Source organism: Gymnoscopelus microlampas, assembly GCF_963454915.1.
Source record: "Gymnoscopelus microlampas genome assembly, chromosome: 5".
NCBI lineage: Eukaryota > Metazoa > Chordata > Actinopteri > Myctophiformes > Myctophidae > Gymnoscopelus > Gymnoscopelus microlampas.
The window spans coordinates 39,745,362-39,760,688 of NC_139942.1; the positions used below are offsets into that span (position 1 = coordinate 39,745,362).

Sequence of the window (15,327 nt, forward strand, 5' to 3'; positions counted from 1 at the left end):
AGTAGCGGGGCAACCTTCAAACAAACTGCTTCACATATGAGCAGCATTCATGTTGTAACTGATTCAGACATTCCTTGAGACATTCAGCTGATTTTCCTGGGAAGAGAGAAAAGTTACAGCAAAGTCAGTGCTTGTTTTCATTGTTTTGGGGGTATTGGAGTTGTGACAACAAACAGTACATTCAGGATGATAGACCACACCTAAAGACCACGACTGCTAACCAGGGCCGGATTAGCACTATGTGGTGCCCCAGGGCGACCTCAAATTGAAGTGCCCCCCGCGCAAAGCGCGGGGGCGCCGGAATCGTGCACTCGCGCGAAAATTTTCCGCGAAACGGATTTTGTTAGTTTCTTTTTGGTTTTTGGTTACTTTATTTCAATTTTAGGGTTAGGCTTATGTTAAGGCTATGTTATTTAATTCTTATTTTAATTATCTTATTTTCTTTTTTTTGGTGCCCCCATTGGCTGGTGCCCCAGGGCACTCGCCCATAACGGCCTATGGGTAATCCGGCCCTGCTTCTAACCAACTCCCCCCCCCTTTACACTAATAACAATAAGCATATATACCGTATGCTGTCAGTCAGTCAGGCAGGTTAATAGGTTTGCTAGCATTTGACGTTGACATTTTTCTCACCTCCTTTTCCGCTGTAAATAAAGTTGGACTAGCCAATGGGCAACCAGAGGCCAGACTGTAGTCAACACCACTGTGACTGGAGAGAAGTGAAAAGGCCACCAAGATGGTCTCTGGAACTACAGAACATACAGTGTATCAAATTAGTGAAAACCTGTTTCTGTTCTGTTTCCTAACCCTACATTAAACTGCATCACAAAAACGACATTAGGTGAAGAGGGGGTGATTCACATACAGACCTTCCGTACAAGGGATAGATGGTCTTCCTGTCTTGGCGAAGGTGATCTTGACTGAAAAAAAGAAAAAGTACAAACGATGTTGAAATAAAACTAGGAGTTATGGAAACTACCATCCATTGTATCCCTATGTAGATAAAATGCACACATTTTCAGCATGTCAGGAAATCCATCCATCCATCCATCCATATACACTCACCTACCCACCCATCTTAGAAGACAGCCATCAATGGCTTGCAAATTTTGCCAAAAAGGTTAATTCTAAACCCTGTGTTTGTCCAGACACTGGGACTGACACAAAGGTGACAGAGGTGACTATCAAAGAGGGGTCCATGGCCCCAGGAGGGCCACCAAGGGGCGCTAAATGGAAAGGAAATTAACCTGGCACCCCTACTGTGGTCATGTCATTATTGTCAACATTTTTCAAAATGTTTCAAACATTTAACAAGCTCATGAGCTTGCAGATCACCTATTTTCACTATCTTCGTTGTAGAAAATGGAAAGGTTTGGGAAGACCTGACCTGTGACACTGTCAACACCTCCAGGGTGTGCAGACGATGAAGCACATGAGCCATGTCGTCCTGGAGCCTGAGCAGAGCCACGGCGATCTGCTCATTGATGTCCACCCCGGCCACGCTCCCTGAGCGTCTGCTCTGTGCAACACTGCAGCAGGCGGCCTCTACGTTGACAGACAGCAGAGAGCCACAGGCAACTCTTGGGGACAGGGACCCTGAATTAGTGGGGAAAGTAAGTGTTGAAATGCAAACTGTTCAGAGCATAACAATGTATTTCAAAAAAGAAAAAAAAGGTAACGGTTCTGTGCAAAACATATGTGCAAATACACACATACTGTAAGGTGCCCTGAGAGACATGAATGAGAATTCCATTGAAACATTATGTAGGGAGATTGTTGGGATGGAGATGGGACCAGGGAGGGCGATGTTGAATTGAATATTTGTATTGAAATTTTGAAAGTGCACAGTGCAACAATTTAAAAACACCAAAATGGATAAAAGCACCAAAAAGCCTGAGGCTTGTTTCCATTGTGGTCCATTTAAACAATCAAAGCTCAAACAGCTAGACAAACAACGCCACAAAAAATAAATACTAGAATATACAGTTAACAAATCATGACAATAAAATAAAAAGGACGTGGGGGACCAGGGATAAGAATACGTGGAGGATGCCATTCACAAGAGACATAACGAAGCTCACAGAGGGAGTGAGCCATTTGTAACCCTGGGGGCAGGCCACCCGGGAACACATTTAGCTAAGACCAATTCGAATTTAAGTGGAGCCATGATTTTAGGTCAGCTTTAAACTTTCATGGGGAATTTCAAGATTTCAGGGCTGCTGAAATCTGTGTATGTCTCACCTCGCCCTCTCCTTGACAAGGAGGTAGTGGGTGGGCCTGTACTGCTAAGAACTTCAAGAAAGGGGTCTCCCAGACGTGTTAGATCCTTCCCTCCATTCATCATCGTCTTGGTTTCAATCCAGAGGTCCCTTTGTCTCACAGTGGGCGCTCTGGAAACAGGTGACTGGACCAGCCCCTTGGCACAAAAAAAAGGTAGAAATACAAGCATTGGTCTGAACTGTCATAAACAAAGCAATATAGTAGACAGAATATAACCACAACTTAATTTCAGAATTGTATAGCATTCTCTAACATCTGGATATACAGTATGTATACCTCTTCCATGGCTAGATGTTCCATCGAGTCACAGAATTCTTCATTATCTGAGTCTGTGGCTCTGTGGTTCTTCTCTGGAAAGACATGACCTGAGGGGTAGAAGAGCACAACATCGATACAACATTAACAAGACAGGGTCTAATAAAGGCGTGGCCTCCCAGTGGATCTCTGACGTCACGTTGACATCATATTGATGATGTCAGTCTCTCTCAAATATGGAGGGTCGTGGATCTGAGATGATAGTCACAACATCTGCAAAATATTCACACAAACAAACAAAGCATATCCACGATCTGTGATGAAATATTTAAGGATTGGCAGCGGACAGACAGACAGACAGACAGACAGACATTTCGCCCCCTAGGAGCAATGAAATTGTACGCTTGTAATTATGTCTATGTATATCAACTTTGAAATAAAGTCTATATTTTCAAGTTTTCAAAGTGGGAATTTCGAATATCCGGCATTATAGATGCAAGATACTGGGAGTGCCTGAGGAAGAGCTTTATGCGTCGATTGCATCTGAAGCCTATGTCTGTTTTCTGCATGCCCTTTAACCACTTCAAACCTGGCATCCCTACAGTACTGTTGGGCATGTGAAAATAGGTGAAAATGTCCAAAATATTTCCAAATAGAAGCAAAAATAGCACTAGTCTACAGTATACTGTAGCACTAGTCTAGATCTACAAGATATACGAGAAAATAGCAGATCATCTATTTTTGCTATTCGTTGTATCACAAAATATAGATATTAAGTGGTTTAACATGTTTTATCTACTGTATGTGCTATTGTGAGTGACATTAAACTTATGTATTATATGGCTACATAATATATAGTCATCCGTTGTTTACAACCTGTCAAAACATTTCTTCCTCTCCCTGGTTGCAACACCTGTTCCCAGCTCATACGTTATTACCTATATTTATGGTTTATGATTGCAAATCCTGCCTCGTGCTCAAAACAACCTTGCCGTTATTCAACAACAGTTGAATAACAGCATAATATAAGTAATACAAGAAGATAAAGTAAAGTAAAATCATATAGGTGTTAATTAAAGGAGAATTTTTCCTGACCGTTTTCTTACCTTTATGATAATGTTATGATATCCTAGGACGAGTGGTACAGTACAGACATTTCATAACTCAATAACGGGTTCGCCGCAGTTAAAACCCCGCGCCTATGGTGCTTGCTTTAAATTGCGTATTTTAATACCTTTTTTTAATGTTTTTTCGCGAGAGATCTGATGTTTATAGTGACACAACACTATACAACGTGTCGCTCTTGAATATCCCTCACCGTAAGCCGCACTTTTGCAACACTTCTGGTCAGGCCATAGGTGTGGGCTTTTAACTGCGGCGGACCCGTTATTGAGTTATGAAATCTCTGTACTGTACCAAAATTCTCCTTTAAACTCAAAGTGTGAACATTTACCTAAATGGACCCGTACAAGAATTAAATGAACATCAATGATTCTACTGTGCAGTAAATCGACAAATGAGTCCATAATGACAGAAAAATGTGCCAGACATGAATTGACCAATCACTGACTTCTGTAAAAGGCCAGCCAATCAGAGGCTTACTTGAGATTTTCTCGGACAAAACCTGGACATGATGACTTGTGATTCAGACCCATGGCTGCCGGAATTGACGACATAAGACGGTGAGTCTGACCATGTGAGACTACAACGGTGTCTTACCTCTGAGGTGTCCGTTGAGGTGCCTGTAGGAGGTTCTCTCAGCACAGGACTCCACAGAGCAGGCTAGCTCCTCCTCCTCCACCTCACTGTTGAGAGAGCTGTGGGTCCCGTTGGTCACAGAGGACATGCTAGGCTCCACACTGCTGCTGGAATCCCGGGTGTCAAACCTCCACCCCCTGTTCTCCATTACCAGCCTCGGGTCAGGACCCCTCCTCCGCTCTGAGCCAAGAGAGATGGGGTGTGGGGTGGGGTGGAGACATGGGACAGAAAGACGGGAGAGTGGATGAAAGAGTGAGGGACAGATGAGAGATGGAAGAGTGAGGGACAGATGAGAGATGGATTGGGAAAACGTAAAATGGAGAGAGACAAAGTGACAGGGATAGAAGTGGAGAGTGATCGAGAAAGAACATTGTGAGTTAGTTTTATCCGTGAGATTTACGTCCTACCTGGGATTCAAATCCCCGTCTCCCGCTCAGGGGCCAAAATCTCAACTACGAAGAAAAAGTTTTTATTGAAGCTTTAACACCCCTTCAAACATAGTGCCACATGAGGATTATATTCACACAGGATCCGTCATGTGTCGGTGCATCAAAGTAAACAGTTGTCAAAACAACAGCAGTGCCTTCTCTCTGGCATGATGATGAAACGAATCAACTAGCTATTCTCAGCACGTCACATGAAAAAAAGAATCATAGGACAGATGTGTCCGGTTGAAGTCAAGTGTCAGTGCCAAGCATGAGCAATGCCAGTGATATGAAATGACGGTGGAAAAGATATGATTTACTGCTCTGATGCCTGGTATTCATCTTTTTGCATCCTTTGTCTAACAACCCGGTTGAGATATGGCCATGCCTAGATTCTAGAGTCTTTTTATGTCCTGATTTACTTCACAGTTCTCTTTTTTTATGTCTACCGCCCGGTTTGCACTTTGTCACGGTGTCACCTGCTGAAAATATCAGATCTAGATCGGCTATATTCGGCGCAAGAACCCTTCATAAGAGGATGAAAGGCAGTTTATCTTGTTTCATAGCCTGAAGTAACTTGTTGACGCTATCGTTTGTTTGGCGTTTCTGCATGTGTGTGCGTGTGTGTGTGTGTGTGTGTGTGTGTGTGTGTGTGTGTGTGTGTGTGTGTGTGTGTGTGTGTGTGTGTGTGTGTGTGCGTGCGTACGGTATGTGTGCTACCGCTCACCAATCCTAACACCACACAACACCTACAACTACAAGCGGTACCTTGTTCATCCTCCTCGTCTTCATCATCAGTATCATCCTCTTCCTCCTCCTCCTCCTCTTCTTCCTCCTCATTCTCCCATTCACTACTTTCCTCCTTGCTTTCCGCTTCACTATTCTCTTTCTCCTGGCCTCTGTCATCTGCCATGTCATCATGACCACTGGTCTCTTTGGGCGTCCCTGTGGGGTTTTGAATATCTTCCCACAGACCCCCATAGCCTGAACAGTGAAGGAAACGCTCTCTGTCACCCCGCACGACTTAGGAGCCTATGCATACCTCACCGCACAAGTGTGTCCCTCAAAAGAAAAACGATGCGATTTCAGCTCAGAATCAGCTATTTTCGTTGAGGGATGGCGTCGTGCCATGGAGTATAACATATTTGGCTTTTGCAGTGTTTTCTTTTTGTTTAGCTACACAGCATCTAAGATCTACAGGGATGCCACTCACAGTGTTTACTACACCACAGGTTCTCAACGTGGGGTCCGGGGACTACCAGGGGTCCTTAAGGGGGTTCCAGCAGGTCCCCAGCTAAATAATTGATAGTTAGGAACCAAATGGACACTTACAGGTCCCTAACTCTGAGAGTGAAGCCTTACGGGTCCATTTGGTTCCATTTGTAAAATCTCTTCAGTTGAATTGGCCCTGAGGGTTGTGTAGATTGGGGTCCCAGAGATAATGATCATATCAAATGGGGTTCTGTGGCCTAATGCCGATCAAATTGGGAGTCCTTGAAACTGAAAAGGTTGAGAATCACTGCGCTACGCAACACTATAGGGTTGACACGTTCAGCGTTCAGCAGTTTGCAGGCTGGACCACACTTTGACTGACTGTCTGCTGCAACCACACGACAAAGCACCGTCCCACGGGAGCAACAAGCGTCAAACTCTGGACTTACAGGGAAGCACGTGACACTGAAACCACCAGACTATACAAGAAATATGATTATACAAGACTTTCCCCATGTCCTCAGGGTGCAAGCTGTGAACTGGCATTAGACTAAAAAATCAAGGTCAAAGATAGAGCGCGCACCCTAATTGCTTTTGCCTTTGTCCGCGTTTTGCCGACAATATGAAAGGCAAATGAAAGCATTTTAAGTCATGTTCAAAGCTTGCAGACTGTGGGACATAGAAGCAGCAATAAACTGAACTCCATCTACTCTACAGTTTACAACAGCCATCACCAAATCCGAAAACTTGCCTTCCATTATTGGTTTGTATGGTTCTAGAACTTCTTGCCACATGAAACCTGGTGATGAAAAGACACATGCGGGAGAATTCTCACAACAAATCATCTCCAGGGCTAAAAAGGACGATGAACAGCAACAACAATGATACGTTCTACTACTGTACGCCCCATTTCAGCAGTTTTTGTTACTGTAGATATCTATTTCAACCACTTTCAACCTGGCGTCCCTACCCTGGGCATGTCATTATAGGCAAAGAATTATACACCCCCCCCCCTTTTTTTATGTTATATAGGGCTTAAGTGGTTATGGTGCTGTCCATTATAGTGCAGGCATTAAAGGGTTGTATTTTCGATTACACACCAGCGCAATCTGCAAAGGGCCTGGTGAAGGGTCTCTTGTCCACTTCATTTTCTTCCACTTCTAGTGTACCTGACTCGTCCTCTGTGTAAAAGGTACCTAGTTTCTCCACCAGATCTGACACTTCATCTGAGATAGGTATAGTCTCCAGTATCTGAAGAAGCACAGAAATGACAAGATTTGTGTTAATTCATTTTGTTGCAGGGAGAAAAAATATTAAAGATGTAGAGGTACAGTACATAAGAAGACACCGACACATCAGTAGGAATTTCTTGGAAATTTAAAGGAATCTGAGAAAATCATAAGGGGCAAATGAATGATACCATAAAGACAGATAAAGACACTAGATATACAGTACTGGTTCTCCAGTAACTCCTGAGGAGTCCTTGAGGGGTTGCCAGGGGGTCCCCAGCAAAATGAGGAACAGTGTAAACACTTCTGCAGTATTTTACTTTTTTTACCGGCTATTAAAAAAAGCTGATCTATAAGCTCTCAACGTGTTGCAATGTGACGAGATGTGAGCTTGTAAATCAGCTATTTAAAAAAAACTTGACAAGTCTTCTCTTATGGGTTTCCCCAATGTGGCACAAAGTATTTTCAAATGGGACTCCATGGCCAAATACGTATCACTTTGGGGTCATTGACATGGAAATGTTTGAGAACTACTTTTTGCTTTCTTTAATCGTTCTCCATAAATGATTATTGATGAGCTTATTGAGGCTAGTAGCAATAAACCCAGGGCCAATTCTTACTTTACATACAGAATGACATTCCATTTCCATTTCTACATCACATCAGTATGATGATGAGTGATACCAACCCCACACCTCATTCTGTCTACTACTACGGTTAGCATTTGCCAATTGTAGTGCACTTAAACACAGCGTTTCATTAAATTGCTCATATATCAAGTTTGAGGTCTTATTTGGGATACGCGTTAAGACTGGGGCTTAACAACATAATGTATAATGCATGTACAGAGATGCACGGTGTGCAGTCAACTGAGAAAGTACCAGGACACATTGTAATAGCAGGCACCGTGAAGAATCAAACAGACTTTATTTCCTCCTGGAAATAAGTTCACAGTTCTCAGATTCACAGTAAGTAAGCTGCACTCCCTTCTCCATGCTGGTGCAAATACTCTTCACTCTTTTTGCAAATTCCTGAAAGATTCTGGAAAATCTTATTTTTATTTTTTATTTTCTGAAAATCTTTTGAAAGATTTTTTTTGAGGAAAAAGGAATGTAACATTTTAAATTAATAGATAATTTGTAGGAGAGGTTAAGAACCACAAAATGTGTGTTTGGGAAACACTGGTCAAACCAAACAACAAAATGCACGTATATTCACTCCACTGGTCCACAGAAAACAAATTGTGTATCGTCTGGAAACCTCATGTTCAAAACAGTTACTTTTCAGGATTCAAATTTAAAAAATAACAAAAGTAGCAGATCAAGCTCAAGCTCAAAACGCATCGCTTTGCACCGCGTTTCGAGCTTGTAGATCTGCTACTTTTGATGCTTTTGTGTCACGTTGTAGTATGACCAAGTAGGGCATTCATTTACAAAAAAAACACAAAAAGTTAAAATATGGAGAAAAGAGGTTTATGCCCGACAGCAACGATATAGGGGAAGGAGAAGGAGACACAGGCGAGCCTCTGCCTGTACCAGTTTACAATAATAAAGTAGAAAATTGGAGGATTGTTTGTTTGTCTCTAAATCTGATTTTCATTCGGGGGGACTTACAAGCTGGATGTCCTCGATGTAATTCATCATGGCTTCCTCCTTTGTTATATTCCCCAATGAATTCCATGCGTCCCTGGCAACACAAATGGGCAAACAACACTGAGAGGAATGTGAAACACATTGTAACAATGAAGTCTACACAAACTATATCTATCTATGCTGTATTACTGTAGGATTTTACTAAATGTTTTAATATTAGCTATTGTCATTAATGAAAAAATCACAGGACCTTCATCAAGAGTCTTCTAGACCCTTGGTTCTCAAAGTGGGGTCTGGGGACCCCCAGGGGTACTTGAGGGGGTTCCAGGGGGTACCCAGCAAAATGTGTAAATATAGCATCAGAATAATTATGAACTTTTATACTTTGGCTATTCAAAAATAGCAGATATACAAGCTCATAGCGCGGCACCGAGTGCCGCGCTACGAGCTTGTAGATCTGCTATTTTTGAAAAATCTTGAAAATCTGTGCAAATCTTTGAATATATATTTTTTAAAGCAAACATTTGTAACTCAAATCTTTGCTTCTGGGGGGTCCCTGGAACAAAATATTTTTAGATGGCCAAATACATATCATTTTGGGGGTCCTTGACATGAAAAAGTTTGAGAACCACTGTTCTAGACACACTTAGATGAAGGTCTAGAGGGACTGAAATGTCAGTGTTTAAGTGTTGAAAAATGTGATGCTGCTGAGGAAGAGCAGTGTGCTGGATTTTTCTTAATTAATGGTCATGTGACTGATACTGTCCAACGCACCTGCATCTGAGCTAATTGGATGTGCGAATATTTCCTTTAAAAATAATATTAGCTATTGTGAACACTATGACATGGTATCCAAATCCAAATGTCTCTAGAGGGGACAAGCGTGCGTGCGCACGGCCGCACGCGCGCACACACACACACACACACACACACACACACACACACACACACACACACACACACACACACACACACACACACACACACACACACACACACACACACACACGCACACACACACACACACACACTATCGGAAGGTGAAGTCTCTGCAGAAAACCGAGAAATATAATCCATGAAGATCTAACGCCACAAAATGTCACACGTCAAACGAGAGCAAGGACGAAGGCGTTTCAGTTTACATCACATACTGTAGCTTATTGTGTGGTGTCCAAGGTTCTGTGTTATGTCCTCTGATAATATTGGCCTCAGTTATGTTATATTTAGAACTTAACAGCGGTGTGAACAACCACCATCACAATGGCCTAACATACCAAACATCCCCATTTGTTTAAAGCGCAATATACCTCATATAAATAGTTAATAAGGAAACTTTATTCCATTACCTTGCCTTACCTGGTGTGGCTCCAGGTAAAAAAGATAAATCTGTTTTTAGACTTGTCAATTTTTTCCCTGTACCTCATTGCTTTATTTTCCCTCTCTCTGTATCAAATGTTCAAAGGGCTGCTGCTGCGCTAACTATGCCTGCTTTGAAGTGCTCTTGCTGTATCAGGTCTCCTCCGTGTAGAACTATATATGGTGTAGCCTCTACACTGTGAAATCCTCAGGGTTCATTTAACTCAGAGTGTCAATGTTAAGTTTGGTAATAACACAGCGATACACAATGGGCACACCAGCAAGTTACCATTTAGCTTTCCCACGGGAGTCCCAGAAGCCGTTGGGTCGGCGGATGTTACAGGGTCCCAGGGTAGCCTGCTTGTAATAGCTATAAAACATCAGCATCATGTCATCCGAAGGCTGGAAGGGACCTGAGAAAGTGGGGGGAACACAGAAACGGATACAGAGTATAAGTGGAATGGATACTTGAGCAGACTCAGGCAGGGCCAAAGAGTTCTTGTTTTGTTAATATTGTTTTTGTGCTGAATAACAGCAATTGTGTAGGTATTTGAGCTACAGTATTGTTCAGAAAGGGATCTTTGATATCGAATCAAAGAAAAAGGTCCCGCACACTGTCTGGAACTTGCTGAAAGGATGCTCTTTATTCATTTGACTGATGCACCTGCCCTATGCACCTGTCACTAACCTTTGAGGTGTGCATCGGAAGCTACAGAAAAACTTCCCAGCATTGTTTTATTGACCTTACTTTATGTTGTTGTTTACTGTGATTATGTTGTTTGTGGCAGGAATGTATGTGCTGTGCTATGCATGTTATGTTATTAAGTTATTCTGTGTAAAAGCCCTTATACCAATAGGAACATCTGCAGAGAGCATGCATGTACCTCTCCCCTCCGTGCTCCTTAGATTAACCCATTTAAACAGGGAAAGCCTCTGTGTCATTTTAGATTTTAGCGTGGGCTATTTAAATAGAGCAGATTTACAAGCTCACAGCATGTCACTTCTTGCCGCTGCAAGCTTGTACATCTGCTATTTTTTTTAAAACATTTTTGAAAAATCTTGAAAGTGTTTCTTGAATAATTTTGAGTCATTTTGAAATACGAAAAAGTGTGAGAACCAATCATTTATTCCTATTGAAAGCTGTTGTCATGGCTCTTCCTTCAAAGCAGAAACCCACTGGTTCCACAGTGTGTATAGTTGGCAGACTTGAGAAATCTATGAATCAATGTAGCATGAGCTTTATCAACATTCACAGTGCCAGGCCAGCCAACAATTTAAGTGGTTTCACACCAATGAGCAGATATCGAACATGGTTTATTAGAGCAGAATATAATATAAAGTAATAGAATAGAATAGAATAGTATATAAAATAATAGAATAGAATAGGCTGCCGTTAGTTACCATCCTCAGGTAAACTCCGGATTACTCTAACTGCGGCATCAAATTTCGCCTCCAGGCTGGTGTATTTGTCCACCTGCGCCATGCCGTCCTGTCCCAGAAAGGATGACAGGAGAGGAATCTTCACATCTAGGACATTGATTTAAAGCAGGAATGATAAATGTCAACAGAATGGATCAGGTTTTCAACATGTTTTAGCTACCGATGCAGCTTATTGCAAATTAAATAGGCCTATAGGCTATATGATCACATTTTAAATGTGTGATGTGTTCGATTAAAACACCTATTCGTAGAGACAGTAAATTTAGGCTCTATAGGGTGTTAAACATACTATCCAAAACATCATTTGTTTTGTGATGAACTCACCATAAAGGTTTCTGCCGGTGCAGAAGGATTTTTTATATCCCCGTGTCTGCAATCTGCACCAGAAGCCGATCGGTCAGGGATGAGCTGAGTGGTGAACACGTGACCATTGAGCGTGTAGGGAGTTGTAGTTTTTTTTGTATTTGAGAACCGAAGGGCTGCATGGGAAATGTAGTGTTTGAAGGAAAATCCCCCTTCACCTGTTAGTAAAAATACATGGGATTTATAAAACAATAAAGCAAATGATTGATAGCTAATGACGTCAGTTCCTTAATAACAATAACAATAATAATAACAATAATAACAATAATAGCAATAACAACAACAACAACAACAACAACAACAAAAACAATAACAATAACAATAATATTAGCAATAGGTCTACCCCATCCGCATTTATCTTGCCCCACCAGCTGAAAAAAATGTTGCCAACTGTGTAGAAACATTCTATTGTTGCTGTAGCCATGGATCAAGACTATCATAGTATTTAATCGATTTTGACGTTTGCATATATATGATAGATACGAAAGTAAAAGTCAGACTCGATAAAAAAAATACATCTATGATAGTCTTGATCCAAGGCTAACATTGTTGTAAAAATAATTGCCATCTGTAAACTATTTAATAGCAGCAGCAGCACTCCAAGCTGACACAGGGGGGCGCTATTCGTTCATCTCAAAATGTTGATACTCTGTCGCCCGAGGGGATCGCTCGCCTTTGACATATTTTGACACTTGCTTTGGCAATGTGAACGTATGTTTTCTCATAAAGCTCCTTTGAATTGAATAGGATAGCTCACCAAAAATAAACAGAATCTGTAAGCTTGTAGATCTGTTTATTTTTGGTGAGTGAGGCTTGAACAGTGGTGGAAAGTAAGTACATTTACTACTGTAGTATTTCCAATTTTCAGTACTCTATTCCACTACATCTCAGAGGCAAATATTATACTTTTACTCCATAACAATTATTTGGAAACTTTAATTTTACTAATAACTTTGTAGATTTTGATTATTATTACAAAACATACATTAACCACTTCAGCCCCTGGGCTATGTAGCTTAATTTCGGCCATTTGAAAATGCGAGCTTGTGGATCTGCTATTTTTAAAGGAAAGGATTTGAAAAGTTGTGAAATAGGACATTCTGCATAATGAGTACTTTCTACATTTGGTACTTTAAGTACATTTTGATACCAATACTTTTGTACTTTTATTATTTTATTATTAAGTAAACAAAATTGAGTACTTCTTTACACCAGTGGGCTTAAACAATGTCTGCCAAGCGACAACAGCGTCCCCTAGCGGCGCCACGGCGCCAGGCTTGGGGGGAGCCCCCATTCTCACCACACCAAAGCACCAGCGCCTCCTCGCCTCAGTGAAAGGATAGGGAGGAGAGAGAGAGCATTGAAAGGACAGGGAGGAGAGAGAGAGAGAGAGAGGCAGGCGAGAACAGAACAGGGATGTTAAGATGGCAGAGCTACAAATGCTACTAGAGGAAGAAATTCCGGCCGGCAAACGAGCTCTCGTGGAAAGCTACCAGAACCTGTCGAAGGTCGCGGAATACTGTGAAAACAATTATGTCCAGGTAAAAGAAATAACATGTTTTTGGGGGTTGGAAATGGTTGAAATGATAATGTAACCCTGTGTTGTGTCTCTCTGTTCGTCGTACGTGCGACGCTACAGTGGAGAAATCACAGGGACAGGAAATGCTGGGGACCCTCAAACCGCTTCATGGAAACGGGTCGTTTTCCCCACTATATAATGTCATTTTGCTATTATAATGGCTGTATAGTCGTGTATAATGTGAAGTTTTCGAGGCGCATGGCAGCGTTGGATGGTTATATTTCGTCCCCCCGGTGCGGCGTGGTGTTCACACTTCACACCCGTGTTTAGCTTCACCATTTCACGGGGGCTATTCTGTGGCAATCTACAAAGCTCTGTATTTGGGGGGGCTGAATACAAGAACGCTCGCCCCAAAACCCGCTTGCCCCCGGGTCAAATCCGGCGACCTCAGAACGGTGTTCCTAAATGTAACCTCAGTTAAACTATGCTTAAATAAAACCTAACCTTATTTCTAAACGTAACCTCAGTATAACTATGCCAAAACCTAAAACCTTATTCCTAAACCTAACCTCAGTAAAACTAACCCTAAACTTATACCTAAACTTAACCTCAGTAAAAACGAATACAAGAATACAAGAACCGCTGGGGGTGAGCGGTCCGAGAAAGAAAATGGGGGCGACTGTGTTTTGGGGCGAGTGTTCCAGTTACCGGGGGGCTACTGGGAGGGTGTGTCGTTGTTATGACCCAGTGGTATGTCACTGTGTGACTGCATGCAACCGATTTGATAGGTGCTGCTTGTGTATAGGATAATGTTAGTCCTAAAACATTTAAATGTAAACAAATGCCGTGTTTCTAGACTGATTTATAGCGTAACATGGTATTATGTATTAATTATGTATAGACATGCAGCCGGTACGTGTGTTTTTTGGGCCACATGGTGTGTTATAATCATCGTGGAAATTATGTCTTCTTCGTCGGTGCCTCACATTTGGAGAACCATATTGATTTTGTTTTTTATCAGCACAGACATAATAGATAATTAAACACTAATAGTGTTTGTACATGTAATTACTGGGCTGTGCACGGATGTGTGTAGCCTACCATGCAGGAGTTTACACGTGCCTACTGTCTGAGCAGAATCACAGTGTGGCTGCCTGGCTGTAGTATGCAGCTATTACTATACTATAACTCTGCCTGAGAACACTGGCATATAAAAGCCTGTTCAGTAAGTGCTCATTTCCATGTAATCAAATGCACAGTTCATGTACTTGTAAGCTTCTTTTTTTTGCATAGACAAGATTCAGTAGTGAAATCAGTGTTAGTCAAAAGATAAGTCTAGAGATGGTTGAAAATAGGTCCTATAATTTCTGTGGGGCATAGAAATGCACAATGCAAGTGAAGTATTATTGGGTGAGAGAGTTGGCCCACCCACCCAGCGGTTTGAGGAGTAGTGTGACTGTTTGTGAGCTCAGCTGTTCTACTGTGACAGACAGACAGACACACACACACACACACACACACACACACACACACACACACACACACACACACACACACACACACACACACACACACCAGGGACTCCTTCGTGCTCCCGTGTGGCAGCGATGCGGATGTGACACTTTGATGTTTAGTGTGTTGCAGAGAATGCCTAGAGTTACATTGTAATTGCATGCCGTGATGCTGCTTAGCCCCATTCATGCACACGTCCAACTGGAGATGCACGCGCGCGCGCGCGCGCGCACACACACACACACACACACACACACACACACACACACACACACACACACACACACACACACACACACACACACACACACACACACACACACACACACACACACACACACACACACACACACACAAACAGAGACAGAGATCAGGATAGTTTTCAG

The 15,327-nt window shown here is 42.1% G+C and overlaps 2 protein-coding genes across 4 annotated transcripts in view; one reads left to right on the plus strand and one right to left on the minus strand.

Moving 5' to 3' along the window:
- Window positions 1–629: 629 nt before the first annotated feature.
- On the minus strand, window positions 630–11,590 carry LOC311045090 (acyl-CoA-binding domain-containing protein 5-B-like; the record flags this gene model as incomplete). The annotated part of the gene is made up of 12 exons (XM_084056898.1): window positions 630–749; window positions 870–920; window positions 1,388–1,596; window positions 2,242–2,416; window positions 2,557–2,645; window positions 4,255–4,473; window positions 5,487–5,702; window positions 6,682–6,729; window positions 7,031–7,181; window positions 8,773–8,845; window positions 10,397–10,520; window positions 11,509–11,590. The coding sequence occupies 12 exons, from the start codon at window positions 11,588–11,590 to the stop codon at window positions 630–632; spliced, it is 1,557 nt and encodes a 518-aa protein (XP_083913024.1).
- A 1,674-nt stretch (window positions 11,591–13,264) lies between these two features.
- Window positions 13,265–15,327, plus strand: part of LOC311045307 (abl interactor 1-like) — a 44,962-nt gene continuing 42,899 nt past the window's right edge. For all 3 annotated transcript variants that reach the window (XM_084057137.1, XM_084057138.1, XM_084057139.1), the window contains exon 1: window positions 13,265–13,451. In XM_084057137.1, coding sequence (XP_083913263.1) covers window positions 13,335–13,451 — 117 coding nt within the window. In that variant the 5' untranslated portion in view covers window positions 13,265–13,334. The remainder of the gene's footprint in view (window positions 13,452–15,327) is intronic.